At 40.8% G+C, this 14,896-nt stretch overlaps 1 protein-coding gene across 6 annotated transcripts in view; it reads right to left on the bottom strand.

The window, feature by feature from the left end:
- Positions 1-14,896, bottom strand: part of lpin2 (lipin 2) — a 160,138-nt gene that overhangs the window by 67,793 nt on the left and 77,449 nt on the right. For 5 of the 6 annotated variants that reach the window (XM_069921744.1, XM_069921746.1, XM_069921747.1 and 2 more), the window contains exon 3: positions 5,499-5,594. In XM_069921744.1, coding sequence (XP_069777845.1) covers positions 5,499-5,594 — 96 coding nt within the window. Of the gene's footprint in view, positions 1-5,498; positions 5,595-6,356; positions 6,435-14,896 lie in introns of those variants that run through there. The other variant, XM_069921748.1, reaches the window with a different exon arrangement.

Below are 14,896 nucleotides of genomic sequence, written 5' to 3' on the forward strand. Positions count from 1 at the left end.
AAAACCACCTTACCATACATGGAGGAACTTCTCTCCATGGCAACCACACAAAAGAATTAAGAAAGCTCCTCAAAGAAAAAGAAAAAACCCATATTCAAAAAAACCCTAAAAAAAAGAAAAAATACTGTACTACAGTATTATCTCCCTCAATTATGCAAGAGTGACCAATACCACAAAATGGACAATGACTTCAGAAGGATCAGTAGGCAAACTACCCTCTCCCCCAGCCCCTGAACAGAACAAAACAATAATCAACAAATCATCTCAAGTATGATATGTTCTTCCAAGTCTCTATTAACGTAGTCATCGATGTCAATTTCAACTCGCTGTTGAAATTTCTTCTCTTGCATTCTCTTCTTCTCCTTCTGGGCTAATGCAGGCTGTTGAAAAAAAACTTTCCTGTTCATTATCAGGTAAAGAATTAGCAAACGTAAGGGCTTCAGCATCACCACTAAAAAACTGAGATTGAGAGACTCCATAAAAAACTTTAAGGAGAGCAGGATATCAAGAAGCAAATTTATATCCTTTCTTCCAGAAAACAGCACAATTAAACTCTTTACAATGTTTAATAATCACTTGATTCAAATCAGCATAAAAGAAAACTCTGTTAGTCTTAACTACCAGGGGGCCTTGATTACTTCTTGCATATTGAACTACAACTCTTTAAAGTCAATTCTCTATCTTGACAACATAAATATCGAATTAGAATAGAGCATGGAGCTTGACCTGGGAGAGGTTTCCTCCTTATTGCTCTATGAACTCTATCCAATTCCAAACAGTTCAGGAAGTATTCTTTCCCCAAAACTTTAGGGATCTACTTCTTAAAAAATTGAACCCTCAAAATCTTCCAGAAGACCAACAATCTTAACATTGTTCCTTCGACTTTGATTCTCCAAAGCATCAATTTTCTTCAATAAATCATTCCTCTGAATTTGCCATCCAGTAAATGAATCGCCCATCTGACCCATCTTTTCTTTACATTGCTCCACATCATCCTGACAGTCATGAAAATCTTCTTCAATCTTCTTAAAATTTGTCTTATACTTTATCTACCAACTTCACATATTTTTCCATATCCAACTTAATAGATGATATCTGTTCCTTCATATCAATAAGTTGTTCTTTCATAGATGAAAAACTTTGACCCATCTGACTTGCCAAATTCTCCATCTGTTTTGATATATCAATTTGACTTACTGGGTCTGAATAGTAAAGATCAGATTTAGACTTTATTGATACATGTTTAGGTATGGGCCTACCCTTATATATTAGTTTCTTCCTCCTCCATACCTGGATAAATATCTTCTTCCTTCGGTCCCCTTCCGATGTCTTCTTCATCCTCCGACGATATTGATGACATCTTGGCCTGACTGTGGGTTCGGATCACCCCCCCTTCCCGTCAGCCCAGCATCGCTGGGCTGAGAGAAGTTGGGTCCCCCGCAGCTTGGACTGAACTTGACATAAAGCACATGTGCCAAGTTTTGCGCATGCGGAATTGCTCCTCTTAGTCTGGAGAAGGACGTCTTCGAGCTCTGGCACCATCTTCGGCGATGCTGCATGGAGTCGAGTGTGTCTTACCCAGGGACTGCTGTTGTGGTCTTGGGCAAGCAGGAATCGACTCTGCAGACACCATTTCAAAGGTAGGCCCAAGTTCTTCTGTACTTGAAAGCTGTTTAGAAGTCTTTATTTTTAACTGCTTGTGCCTTTGTTTTCCTTATAGTTGCCTTCTAAAATGTATCAACTGTATATGCAATATTTTCTGAAAAGTTATAAAACCTTAAAAAGTCGGGTTTTTAATAGTTCTGCTGGGGGAGGTGCCTTCCCACATCTTCCATCGACACCATCATGCCATGCCCCCCTGTACCAATAAATTTTGAAAGTTTATTCATTAGCAAAATACAGCATTCTTCATTTATAAAAATGAAGTTTTAAATAAAAAATAAAGTCAATACTTGACAAAAAAAGTAAACATCAAATATTTTCACTACAAGAAAAAAACATTATTGGTTGAAATTGTGTTTAAAAATTAACATTGTAAAAGAAAATACAGTAAACAAATGAAGTTCTTTGTGATAAGATTCCCTGTGTCAAGTGTGGTCACTTGTTGCCACTGTGCATCTGTGGCTCTTACGCATGCGCACGTGCACACAAAAGCCCACTAAATTTCAAAAAGTTTGGAATCTCGGGTGGTCCTTATTTCTGGCATCTGGATTTTTGGACTTCTACTGTATTCATGCAAGTGAATTTTGTACAGTACTGAATTTTTATCTTTTAATCTATTTAATCTTAATGCAGGTGTATTAGTAAGTAATTGTAAGAGCAAGTCTCAAACAACCAGAAAATACACTTATCAGGAATCTTCCAATCCCCATAGGTGCCAGATACCAGTATATAGTTTTATACATATACTTTGTTTCATATGCAGTGACTGTCAATCAACGGCCCATTATGACCATATCCCCAGCAATAATTGAGAATTTTGGGGTTCAGACCTTTCTTTCTTACCCAACCATAGGCCAATATAAATGGACTGCAGTGTCCACGACTTCAAACCCCAAATGAACCATGACGACATCTTGTTTTAGGTGTCTCCTCTATTGAACTTTACAAGCTACACAAGTTTGGAAACAAATGATCAAAATCATGAAAATGTCCTTATTTGGCCTTAAACATGCTCTGCTACTGGTTTATAAACCAGATAAATGGGACATTTTTACTATTTCCCCACTGAACTTGGATTTTAACACCATTCCTTCATGTTTCATGGCCCTCTTTAAAACATTTGAATTTGACCTCAATTTTGGGGAAGAAATGCAAAACCATTGTTATTTGGCACCTATGGGGATTGGTAGATGCCAGATAAGTGAGTTTTCCAGTTGCTTGAGATTTGCTCTTACTAACGAACTCAAAAGTAAAACACGCAAGTCTGTAGATACCATGGTTGAAGTAAAAACACAATGCTGGAGAAACTCAGCAGGTCAAACAGTGTACTTTATCTTTCTTCTTTGGCTTGGCTTCGCGGACGAAGATTTATGGAGGGGGTAAAAAGTCCACGTCAGCTGCAGGCTCGTTTGTGGCTGACAAGTCCGATGCGGGACAGGCAGACACGACTGCAGCGGTTGCAGGGGAAAATTGGTTGGTTGGGGTTGGGTGTTGGGTTTTTCCTCCTTTGCCTTTTGTCAGTGAGGTGGGCTTTATATAGCAAAATAAAAATACATAACCAACATTTTGGGATTGAGCCCTTAATCAAGGTATGGAAAAATGTTGGCAGGCATTTAAATAAAAAGGAGGTGGTGTAGGGGGAGGAGCATGGTAGCAAATGCAGGAGGTAATAGGTGGGGGGGGGGCATGACGGCTAGGTGAATAGAGAGGGAAGGGGCTGGAGAGCTACGGCAAAGGCAGGGGGAAGGAAAGAGGAGGTGAAGTGGGGAGAGAAAGAGCAGGTTAGCAGACACCTGAAAAGTCGATATTAATGCCATCCAGCTGGAGAGTGCCCAGATGGAAAATCATGTGTTGTTCTTCCAATTTAAGGGTGGTCTTGGTGGGATTGTACACGAGGCCATGGACATAAATATGACTATAGGAGTGGGGTGTAGAATTAAAATGGTTGGGCCCTGGGAGGTCCCTGTCACTGGTGCGGACAGGGCGAAAGTGCTCAGCGAAGTGATCTTCCAGTCTGCGCCCAGTCTCTTCGTTATAGAAAAGGCCACAAAGGGAGCACTAGATGCAGTAAGTCAATCCTGGGGATACACGTTAAATGTTGCTTCACTTGAAAGGTCTGTTTGGGGCCCCGGACTGTGGTGAGGAAGGAGGTGTGGGTGCAAGTATGGCCCCTCCTGCGGTCACAGGGGAAGGTGAGAGTGGGGGTGATTGGCAGGGAGGGATGAGTGCATGAGGAGTCACGGAAGAGAGAGAGAGAGAGCGGGGAGGAGACGTGTCTGGAAGAGGAATCCTGTTGAGTTCCAGAAATTCCAGAGGATAAGGTGTTGGATGTGGAGGTTGATGAGGTGGTAGGTGAGGACAAGGGGAATCATGTGTTTATTGTGTCTGAGGGAAAAGGGGGCCAGAGGAGATAAGAGGAAAATGGAAATGCATGTGAGGGCTGAATTGATGGTGGTAGAAGGGAAGCCATGTTTGTGGAAGAAGGCAGACCAATTCAGCAGATCTGAACTGGAAGATCACATCTTGGGAACAGAGTTCTCCACCCACTTCCCTCTCTATTCACCTATCCCTCCCCCCCTTCTCCACCTATTACCTCCTGCTTTTGCTACCATACTCCTCTCCCTTATCTTTTTATTCAGATGCCTGCTGACAATTTTTGCACACCTTGATGAAGGGCTCAAGCCCAAAACATTGGTGATGTATCTTTATCTTTGCTACATTAAGGCACTATTTGACCTGCTGAGTTTCTCCAGCATTTGTGTGTTTTTTCATGGTTCGGAGGATATTTATTATGGGACACTGACGACGAAGCTGAAGCCAACTCACCAGATTCAGACTGGGACCTGTATGATGACGTGTAAGTAGTGAGACTCTAGATGTGCTTGCCAAGTTCTTTGTTTCAGTTGGTGAAATTAGTGATTTTCAAGGATTTTAAATGTGTGTGATCTGGTATTTTTTTAAAATTTACAATTCTTTTATTGGTTTAACACCACATTGGTAATGGATTTTAGTGCAAAATAAAAACTGGTACACGTCAACAGGTTTCTAAAAAAAAATATACCGGTACCTTAAAAATTTGTTATAGGATCAGGTCTGGATCGGTCATAGAACCGTTTAAGTGGCATTTTGAGAAGAATTTTAAGGTCACTGTTTTTGTATCTGGCCTAATTGGACAACCCCTTTTCTCAGGGTGTTTTTTTTTGCATGCTTCAAGTGTCTTATTATCCACCAAAATATACAGTAAATCTAAAAGCATTTTACTTTACTTTCAGTCAAATTCTTTGAAAACATTTAACCATCGCTTCATCTGCAAGTTCCTCCCCTTCCATGGAGCTGCCCCAAAGTCAAACAATAACATCATAATTAACTGCCCTCCCCCAAGTTTACAGATAAAGCTTTACCAATATACATAATAATTTATTGAGATAAAGACTCTTATTAAGCAAGGATAAGGAGACACTTTATGAGAATCACCCCAAAAGCGAGCAGCAACCATTGCTTTTTCACACGACTTAATTCAAACCGCTGCTAATAGCAAAGCATGACCAAGGCACTCCAATGGCTGAACATTTGCTCCCATCTTTACCAAAGGTTTTACAATTTTAAACTTTAATTAAAATTTTTATTTATTCTTTTTTAATCTTCATTTCTAATTATTTATTATCCTTAATCTTTTTTGCTGGTTGTTTGAATTCTGGATAACAGGTTTCACTGTGTCTAGGAATATGCATGAATACCTCTGTTGGCCTTTTAATGAATTCTTGTGTACATTGAAGGGAAATTTAAAAAGCTGGCATTTGCCACTTTAAATATTTACAAGTAAAGTTGTTACATACATTTTCTTTCTCCGTCTCTTGGACAAAGAATGCTTCTCCGTTATCACCCAGCTTCATGTGCAAATCAACTGGATCCCCATTGATCTCTATGTCGATCTGTAAATCCAAAAATAGCAAAAATGTCTTTAAAATGGTTTCCCTCATAGCATCCCTCAAGCATTATACAAGGCTATTGAATATTTAATGACTCTCATGGGATTATCTGCCATTGATTTAAAGTGTAGATAAAGGTGAGCAAGAGTACAAATGGGAGTAGATGACCTTTTAGCCTTCAAATCCTGGCCTGCCATTTTTAAAGATCTTTCACCTCAACGTCATTTTCTTTTGCTGTAATATCGAGAAACTATTTGCATTTTGAATGACCTCAAGGATTGAGCCTCAACAATTCTGCAGTTTGCAAACTCCAGTAATTTGCCACCATCTGCACAGACATTTCTCCTCATCTTAATCCTAAATGGCCTGTCATCTGCCAGAAGCATCCTCCCTGCCTCAAAAGTTTTAATGAGTCCTCTTCAGGGAATACAGGCCTCTACTACTCTATCTCTCCTTGTACAACAAATTCAACATTAATGAAAAGCCAAATAAATCATTGCTCATTCCATCCATGGCAATTTAATCCTTTTTAGATAAAATCAAAACAATGTTTTATGCCCCTGGCTGCTAACTCTTCTTGTCTATATTCCTTTGAAGCTCTTTATACCCTCTTCTTATAATCCCACAATGATTCCTATCAGTAGCAAACCTGAAAACATAAATCATTGATATAGATGATAAATACCTGAGTCTTGAGCACCGATCAGTCTCATCATAGCTAATAAACTCAAGAAAGATCTGTGTATTCCAACTCTTTGCTCTCACCTTGTTGACCAATATCCATTGTGGGATCTTATTGAAGGCCTTCTGAAAAGCCAAATGAACCATATCTGCTCATTCTTCTTTCCCTGAAAAACTCAAAACTCTAGTTTATTCATACAAAATTTTCTTTTTATAAACCCATGTGGATTATGCTCAATCTTTTAGCTATTTTACGGTGTTTTTGTAGCTACACACAGAAAACACCACTAGACTCGGAGGGGTTTCCAGTAAAACTGTTTATTTGCATTTCACGCACGCCCATTTAAGGCCAACGGGAGTTCCGCCCCGCGCAGCGATTACCTCATCACGTGACCAGGGGCACGAGCAGTGGCCTAAGCCACGAGGCAGTGAGTAAGCCCTGAGGGTGCCATCTTCTGCAGCTGCCCTGTAAGTAAACGGGGCCGGTTTACTTACAGAGATGTGTGCTGCCACATTTTGTTATTAAATCCTTTATTATCAATTCCAATATTTTTCCTACAACTGATGTTTGTAGTTCCCAGCTTTTTCTGTTTCTGAAACAGTAGGGGGTCAAATTTGCTGCCATCCAATCCATAGACACAATTCCAGAGTTTTAAAAGATGATAACTAGAATGTAAAAGATGACGGCCAGAATGTTCACAATCTCTGTAGGCAACCCCCTCAAAGCTCTGGGATGTAAACAGTTTCCAAAGCCACAATGACACCTCATTGTGATCCTTGGTCTTTCAAGTTACCCCAGAAACTCCTGCCATTGTTGCCCTGCCACCATCCATGACAGGGTTCCCTGATAATCTAATTTGGCCAACTCTATCATGCCTCTATAGTTACTTTTATTCAACTATAATACCAATACATCAAATTTTTCTTCCCCCTCTCAAAGGTGAATTTTATATTTATAATCACTGCTTCCCAAGGTTTTCTTAACCTTAAGCTCCTTAATTAATTCCTTAATTGCTCAGATTTATTGTCAGAGAACATAAATGACATCACATACAACAGATTCTTTTTTCCATTAATTGATAGTGCAATACAAAAAAATGAACACAGCATATACATTTAAACCAAGGATCCCCAAACTTTTTAGACCATTGTCCTCTTTATGGAATTCTTGATCACTCATAGACCCCCAGGAACGAACAAATTAAAATAAATCAATAATAATTAAGTAGATGTGCAATTTCTATATGCTTTAGTGAAGGAAACTGTATACCATATGCATGGTGGCCAGGCCTTCCAGCAACAACCCAAACTTCATTATAAATCTGTAAATTAAGCAAGCAAGTGATTATAATTATAGTTAAAAAAAAACTTTGCTTCTGGCTGAGAAGATGCCATACAGAGCTGGGTCGAAGTCTTTGGCAACTCCATTCTCAACATCAGTTGCTGTGCCGTCCACTTCGAAGAAGTCGCCTCGGGCTCCCGGGCAGGAGCCAGGACCTCGGGCCCTATAATTCTTTCAACCCCAAAAATTCAATCGACCCCTCCTGCTGTTTATCAACTCCTTTTCAACCCCTTGGATAGTCCCTCAGGCGTTGATATTGACCACTTTGGGGACCCTTAATGTAAACAAATAAAGAACTGTACACAGATAATGAATGTAAACAAACTGACTATGCAATACAGAGAGAATAAAAAAAGAAAAGAAAAACAAAAGCATGCACAAGTCCTTAATCTACAATAGTGTGCAATATAGAGGGGAAAAAAGCAATCAAGTGCAAAATAAGTCCCTGATTTGAGTTTATTGTTGAGGATTCTGATGGTGGAGGGGTAGCAGCTATTCTTGAACCTGGTAATGTGAGTCTTGTGGAACCTATACTTCTTTCCTGATGGCACCAGGAGAACAGAGCATGTGCTGGGTAGTGTGGTTCCTTGAGGATTGGTGCTGCTTTCAGATGGCAGCATTCCCTGTAGATGTTCTCCATGGTTCCGAGGGTTTTCCCTGTGATGTGCTAGGCTGTGCCCATTACCTTTTGCAGGGCTTTACGCTCAGGGATATTAGTATCCCCATAACAGACCATGATGCAGCCAGTCACCACACTTTCCACCACACATCTGTAGAAATTTTCCAGGGTTTCTGTTGTTATACCAAACATCTGCAAACTCATGAGGAAGTAGAGGAGCTGATGTGCTTTCTTCATGATGCCATTAGTGTGTTGGGTCCAGGAAAGATCCTGCAAAGTATTGACTCCCAAGAATTTAAATTTGCACACCCTCTCCACCTGATATACAATGATCACTGGTTTTCCCTTCCTTAAGTCAATAATCAACTCCTTGGTTTTGGTGCCATTGTGTGTGAGGTTGTTATTGGTACACCATTCAATCAAGTTTTCAATCTCCCCCCTGTTGTATTCCACATCCTGGCTACTATTTGGAGACCTGAGACAACTCTCATCAGAGTCTTCTTATCCCCTTTTCTCTTCCTTCTTGCCAAGGAATAGGAAAACACATTTTTCTTTGGCAATATTTTATGCCAGTTAATGTTTCAAATGTGCAAATTCTTTCACTTACACTGTGACAAACTTTTTAACAGTTAATGTGTATTGATTATAACTAAAAACACATTGTGGGATCTTATTGAAGGCCTTCTGAAAAGCCAAATGAACCATATATGCTCATTCTTCTTTCCCTGAAAAACTCAAAACTCTGTCAGAGCACTGGTCCGGCACCTCATAGGGCCACTCCAGGCACCTCATGGTCACTGTTTTTGGTGAGTTCCAGCACCTAAAAATTTAGCACTGCAGCCCTGGTCATTTCATCAAATGTTAAAGAAAATAGTTGCCAGCTTATGTGTTAAATAAAGGATTTAAATACATCTGGATTTGCATTGGAAATAATTGAAACGTGTCACAAACAAGTGTCTCTCCTAGCCTTCGAGCGACTATTTATTATATTGAAGTTGCTATATTTTATTCAACTAATTTTTTTTGTTTGGAACAGAAAATAGAAGGATGGAAGATAGAAAATAATCTCCCTGTGCTTTGGATTGATATTGAAAAGAATATGGTGGCCATCTTGGAAATGCCTCGAGTTGGGGCAGATTGTAATCCACATCCATTCGCCATGAGTATCAGCCAGATAAGAATTTAAAGCTTCTAATCTAATAGCAAAGTGTTCTGTAATCACATTGGTGAAGCCATTTCTTCAAAATCAGCAATATTATTGACGGATGCTGCAATGGAAACTCATTTGTTAATAGCAGCATGTTACAGCCATCAGAAGCAGTAGGCTTAAGTCTGTGGACTCTCCTATGTTTTTTTGGAAAGTTGGAACACAGTTTGGATTTTGCTGCCGCTAGTCCTTTGGGGACCGTTGATTTGGCTGGTGTTGTGCGTATTCAAAGGACGGTGGAACAAGACGAGTAAAAAATGGCTGCAGCAGCTGCTGACTTCACTAATATGGAGCAACGTATTAAAGACATGATGGTTGCAGATCTTAAAGAACTGAGCCAACGGAAACTAGATACAAGTGGAAATGAAAACGTTCTCATTGCAAAAATGAATCTGGCAAGGGAAGAAGCCAAAGCTTCAGTGGATGGAAATAAAGATGACCTGAAGGCAGTGGCGCGCATAGATGCAGCAGCTGAGAGAGTGTGTGTGTGTGTGTGTGTGTGTGTGTGTGTGTGTGTGTGTGTGTGTGTGTGTGTGTGTGTGTGTGTGTGTGTGTGTGTGTCCATCCATTCATGAATGTCAGGTTCGGATGGGTGAGACTTGCCTACAGCCGGCAGGAAGTTTTTAACCTGTGGAGTCAGCATAGTGAGGCTGTGGTGTATGAGTTCCTGTGCTCTGATAATGGGCTGAAGGAGAGTGCCAGAAAATCGGGCCCATGGTGGATCGTCATTGGGTCAGACGTGGAGGAAGAGGAGGTATAGATACAAGAAGCAGCAGCAGGGATGTCATTCTGGAGTGCTCTGCAGGTTCAGAGCACCACTACCTAGCATTTGTCTAGTGAATGCCAGATCTATTACTAACAAAATGGATAAATTAAAGCTGCAGATCTCTGAGAATAGACTCCTTGATGACTGTTGTATTATGCTGAGAACAGAGATACGGCTACATCCACTTATCCCAGATGCAGCTAGACAGTGTTCCATTGGGACAGAAATAAGAACTCTGGTAAAAAGGAAGAGGGGAGAATTATGCATGTATGTGCTTAAACTGGTGCACGAATGCAGAAATCATAGTCATTGTTCTCCAGATTTGGAGTACTTGGCAGTTAAATGCAGACCTATTTACCTACCATGGAAGCTTACTATTGTAATTGTTATAGCCGTTTATATACCACTGGATGCTAATGTGCACATAGCTTTGGGTTTTCTTCTCAAAGCTACTAACTTACAACTGAGTAAGCACTCGGAAGAAGCTTACATTATCACTGGAGATTTTAATCATGTGGATTTAAAGGCAGCCCTCCCAAAATGTGAAAAGCATGTCACTTGTGTAATTGGGGTGGGGGGAGGGAGGGAAAATAGGACTCTTGATAAAGTTTATTCAAATATCAAGAAAGGTTTCAGGTCAATTTCGTTACCACATTTAGGCTGGTCAGATCAGCTTTCCATACATTTAATTCCAGCCTACATTCCCCTTAGTAGAAGGGCTCTGACCACTGTAAAAATTGTGAAGACATGGCCAGAAGGAGCTTCCTTGGAGCTGCAGGATTGCTTTGAACTGACATCTTTGAAAGTCAGGATTTGGAGGAGTGTATAGCTGTTATACTCAGAATTATAAAGAATTGTGTTGACAACGTTACTGTCAACAAATGGATAGGATATATCACATCAGAAGTCCTGGATGAACAAGGAGGTCAAAATTCTTCTCAGGGACTGCAATATTGCTTTAGGTATGGTGATAGTGTACTGTATAGTGCAGCTAAACCCAACCTGAGAGGTATCAAGGATGCTAAAGCAGCCTATAGAAGGATTGAGAACTATTTCAACGATAATGAAACATGGTGAATGTGGCAGGGCATCTCGCACTTCACCAATTATAAAAACAACAGGATGACTGTTGATGGTGACATTATGCTGAGCAAGGATCTCAATCGTTTTTTTCCGCTCCATTTGAGGTGGAAGCCGAAAAGATGGATGTAACACACTCATTGGCCCCTAACGGCCATGTCCTCATTGTGCAAGAACACAAAGTGAGATGGGTGCTTAGAGTGGTGCACCCAAGGAAAGGCGCTGGCTCCAATGGTATCAGGCAGGGTGCTGAAGGAGTGTGTGAATCATCTCTCTGAGGACTTCACAAAGATTTTCAACAGGTTCCTGTCAAAATCTATCATCCTGCTGTACCCAAAGGCTGCTACTATCATTCCTCTGCCTAAGAAGGTTATCAAGGGCCTCAATGATTATCGTCCATTTGCTTTAACAGCAGTTATTATGAAGTGCTTTGAGAGGCTGATTTTGCAGCACATTAAAGCCCGTCTCCCATACCAGTTTGCTTACAGGGCAAATAAGTCTACTGTGGATGCTATTGCCACTGTTCTTCACTTAGCATTGACCCACTTAGAACAACAGGGATGCTATGTGAGGTTGCTTTTTATAGACTTTAGTTCTGCTTTTAATACTGTTATTCCAGGCAGACTGGATGGTAAACTTGCTGACTTAGGATCTTCCAGATCTATTTGTCCATGGATTAAGGAGTTTTTAACAAACCGTACCCAGACTGTAAAAATAAGTGCTCATTATTCCCCTACTCTCACACTTAGCACTGATTCCCCACAGGGCTGTGTTGAGCCCAACGTTGTATTCTCTTTATACCTATGATTGTGTCCCTGAATATTAGTCTAATACCATCATAAAATTTGCGGTTGACACGACTGTGATTGGGCTCATTTCAAGGGGTGATGAGTCAGCCTATAGGGACGAAGTCCACAGATTGTAAGTGTGGTGCTCAGAAAACAATCTGATATTGAATTCTTTGAGGACAAAAGAGCTTGTAATGGATTTTAGGAGGAATAGTTATGGCTCCATCTCCATTGTATATTAATGGAGAACATATTTGGCTGAGGATCTTTCTTTGACTATTAATACCACCACTGTAGTGAAGGCACATCAGCGTCTCCACTTCCTGAGAATTCTTAGGAAAATTAACCTACAAGATAGCTTATTGATGTCCTTCCATCGCTGCTCTATTGAAAGTGTGCTGACATTGTATTCTAGTATGGTTTGCCAGCTGTACAGCAGCAGATAAGAGGAATCTTCAGAGGGTTATCAATACAGCACAGAAGCTCACAGGGTTTTCCTTGTCCGTTTTGGAGTATTTATTTTGATCTCACTGTATCGGGAAGGCAGCTAATATTCTTAAGGATTCTACTCAGCCAGCCTATCATCTGTTTGACTTATTGTCCTTGGGTAAATGATATAGGTCCATTAAATCATGGACAAACAGATTCAGGAACAGTTTCTACCCCAGAGCCATTCAAGAATTAAACTCTGCAATTTAGTGTTTTTGTATTTTGAGGTGTTTTAATGTTGCTTTTTTTCTTTGTTTTTATTGTTTTTTTACTGTTTTACTGCTCTTGTATAATACCGTGGTTGTGCTTTTTAATTTCATTGCGTTTTCTTACATGACAATAAAGTAATAAGTAATGAAGACATTGCAGAAGACAACAAATGAATTTGAAGACAGCGACTTGGAAATGGTTGAATTTATGTCACCAAAAGGTTATGAAAAAAAGGGTAAAGATGTGTCACCAAAAGATGAAAAAAATAAAAAGGATATCGAAAGCCAAGAGGCTGAAGATGCCACAGATGTACAATTCAAATTGGAGAAAGAGATATGTTAGAAGACAACATACAACCTGTGGGACAAAATAAAATCTAGCGACAGCATCATACGTTGAAAGCAAATGAAGTTCTCCTGGTTCAAGTCCCAGAGTTTCCAGTAAAATATCAACACGCGTAAAAGAGCTGAAAAGACCGCTCTTCATGCAGAACAAGAATGGCTTAAGGCATAATGTCTTAGAAGAAGTAGACGAAGCGCAAATGGAGCAGCTATGAAGAGGAGCTGAAATAGGAGAAGCTTTGAAGAGAGGAGGAGCAACTACGAAAAGAAGAGGAACTGAAATGGGAGCAGCTAAGGAAGAAAAAGTAGTAACTGAATTTGAGAAAAAGAAAAGCTATTATTGATTCCTAGTCGGATGCACTAGAAGGTTCAGAGGTATAAAATGTATGATGGTATGGAATCATATTTTAAGAAAGAGCTACAGGAAATGAAACTAATTATTAAGACAGATATCTTAGTACCACAGGTACAAAACATGCATATACAAGCACAAATCCTTCCAGACCATCCTGTAGCCAAGCCACATATACCAACTGTAACATCCACTGACAGTCCTGCGGCTTGGGTTCAGTCAAATGCTGCAGCTTGTTTGACATTCTAGTCAAGCATCAGAAATACACATGATGTTTTCAGATACATTACCTGCTACAAGAGGCAGTGAACAGAGCAATGAAATAGCATCCACGAGAAGAAACAATGAAATAGCTACATCATGGATCCAGCTACAGTCTCTCTCTTCTTTGCCCAAGGAGATTCAAGCTTTTGATGGAGAACCACCAGTACCAAATGTTCATGAGATCTTTTAGACACAATATTGAAAATAAGTGCCAAGACCCTGGAGATTGACTTTACTATTTAGAAATGTACACAGGACAGTCAAATGAACTTGTAAAGAGTTGTCACCATATGTCCGCGGAAAGAGCATTCGACAGAGCTAAGTCTTTACTACAGCAACATTTTGGCAACAAGCATCGAATTGCTTTAGCTTATATGAACAAAGCTCTTAAATGGTCATCATAAAACAGAATGATGTGAAGGTTCTACTGTAGCATGTTGTGAGCGAGCGCAGAGAATAGGCTGTGAGCTCAAGAATCATAACTGCTTCATTTTGAATTCTGTGCTGCAGCCTTTAAGCCTGTCTCTGGTCCCGGCCCCAACGTCCCAGCACTTGCGTCACAATGACACAAGTGTGCACATACCCTTCCAATCTGGACCAGAAGAGATGGTCCCATGACACCATCCTTGCCGCGGCTGCCCAGCTGACCATGCATGACAACCAGGGCTGGTTCGCTGCTGCAAACATGTGCATGGCCACACAACAACCACCACCCCCCCCCCCCCAATCAGAACTGGCACCAATGGGTCTCGGGATGCGTTGAGGGTGAGGTGTACTGTTTCAGCGGCCGACCTCTACGCACTGGTGGGGTGACCTGTACTTGCTGGGACAAGTCCAGATGAGCTGGTTTCAAACAGTCCAGTGTGAATAACTCTTCCTTTCCCCCCCCAATGTCAAGAGTAAAACATGAAAGCGTTCCTGTGCAGCACCCTGTATGGACCCTCATAAGGTTGCTGAAGGGGAGTCCTCTGCGTGCCCCTTTGCACAAATACATACACACAGGAGCACGTCTAAGGGGTAGTTGCATGGCGGGTGACTATGTCGTGAGGGCGGGAATGGTGCAATGGAGCCCAGTTTGTCATGCAATCTCTCGAGGACGACGGCTGTGTTGGTGTCCTGTTTGGTTGCTGGCGGGAAGAATTGGCCAGGGACTGCAATGGTCTCTC

Source organism: Narcine bancroftii, chromosome 2 (genome assembly GCF_036971445.1).
Source record: "Narcine bancroftii isolate sNarBan1 chromosome 2, sNarBan1.hap1, whole genome shotgun sequence".
NCBI classification, from domain to species: Eukaryota; Metazoa; Chordata; class Chondrichthyes; order Torpediniformes; family Narcinidae; genus Narcine; species Narcine bancroftii.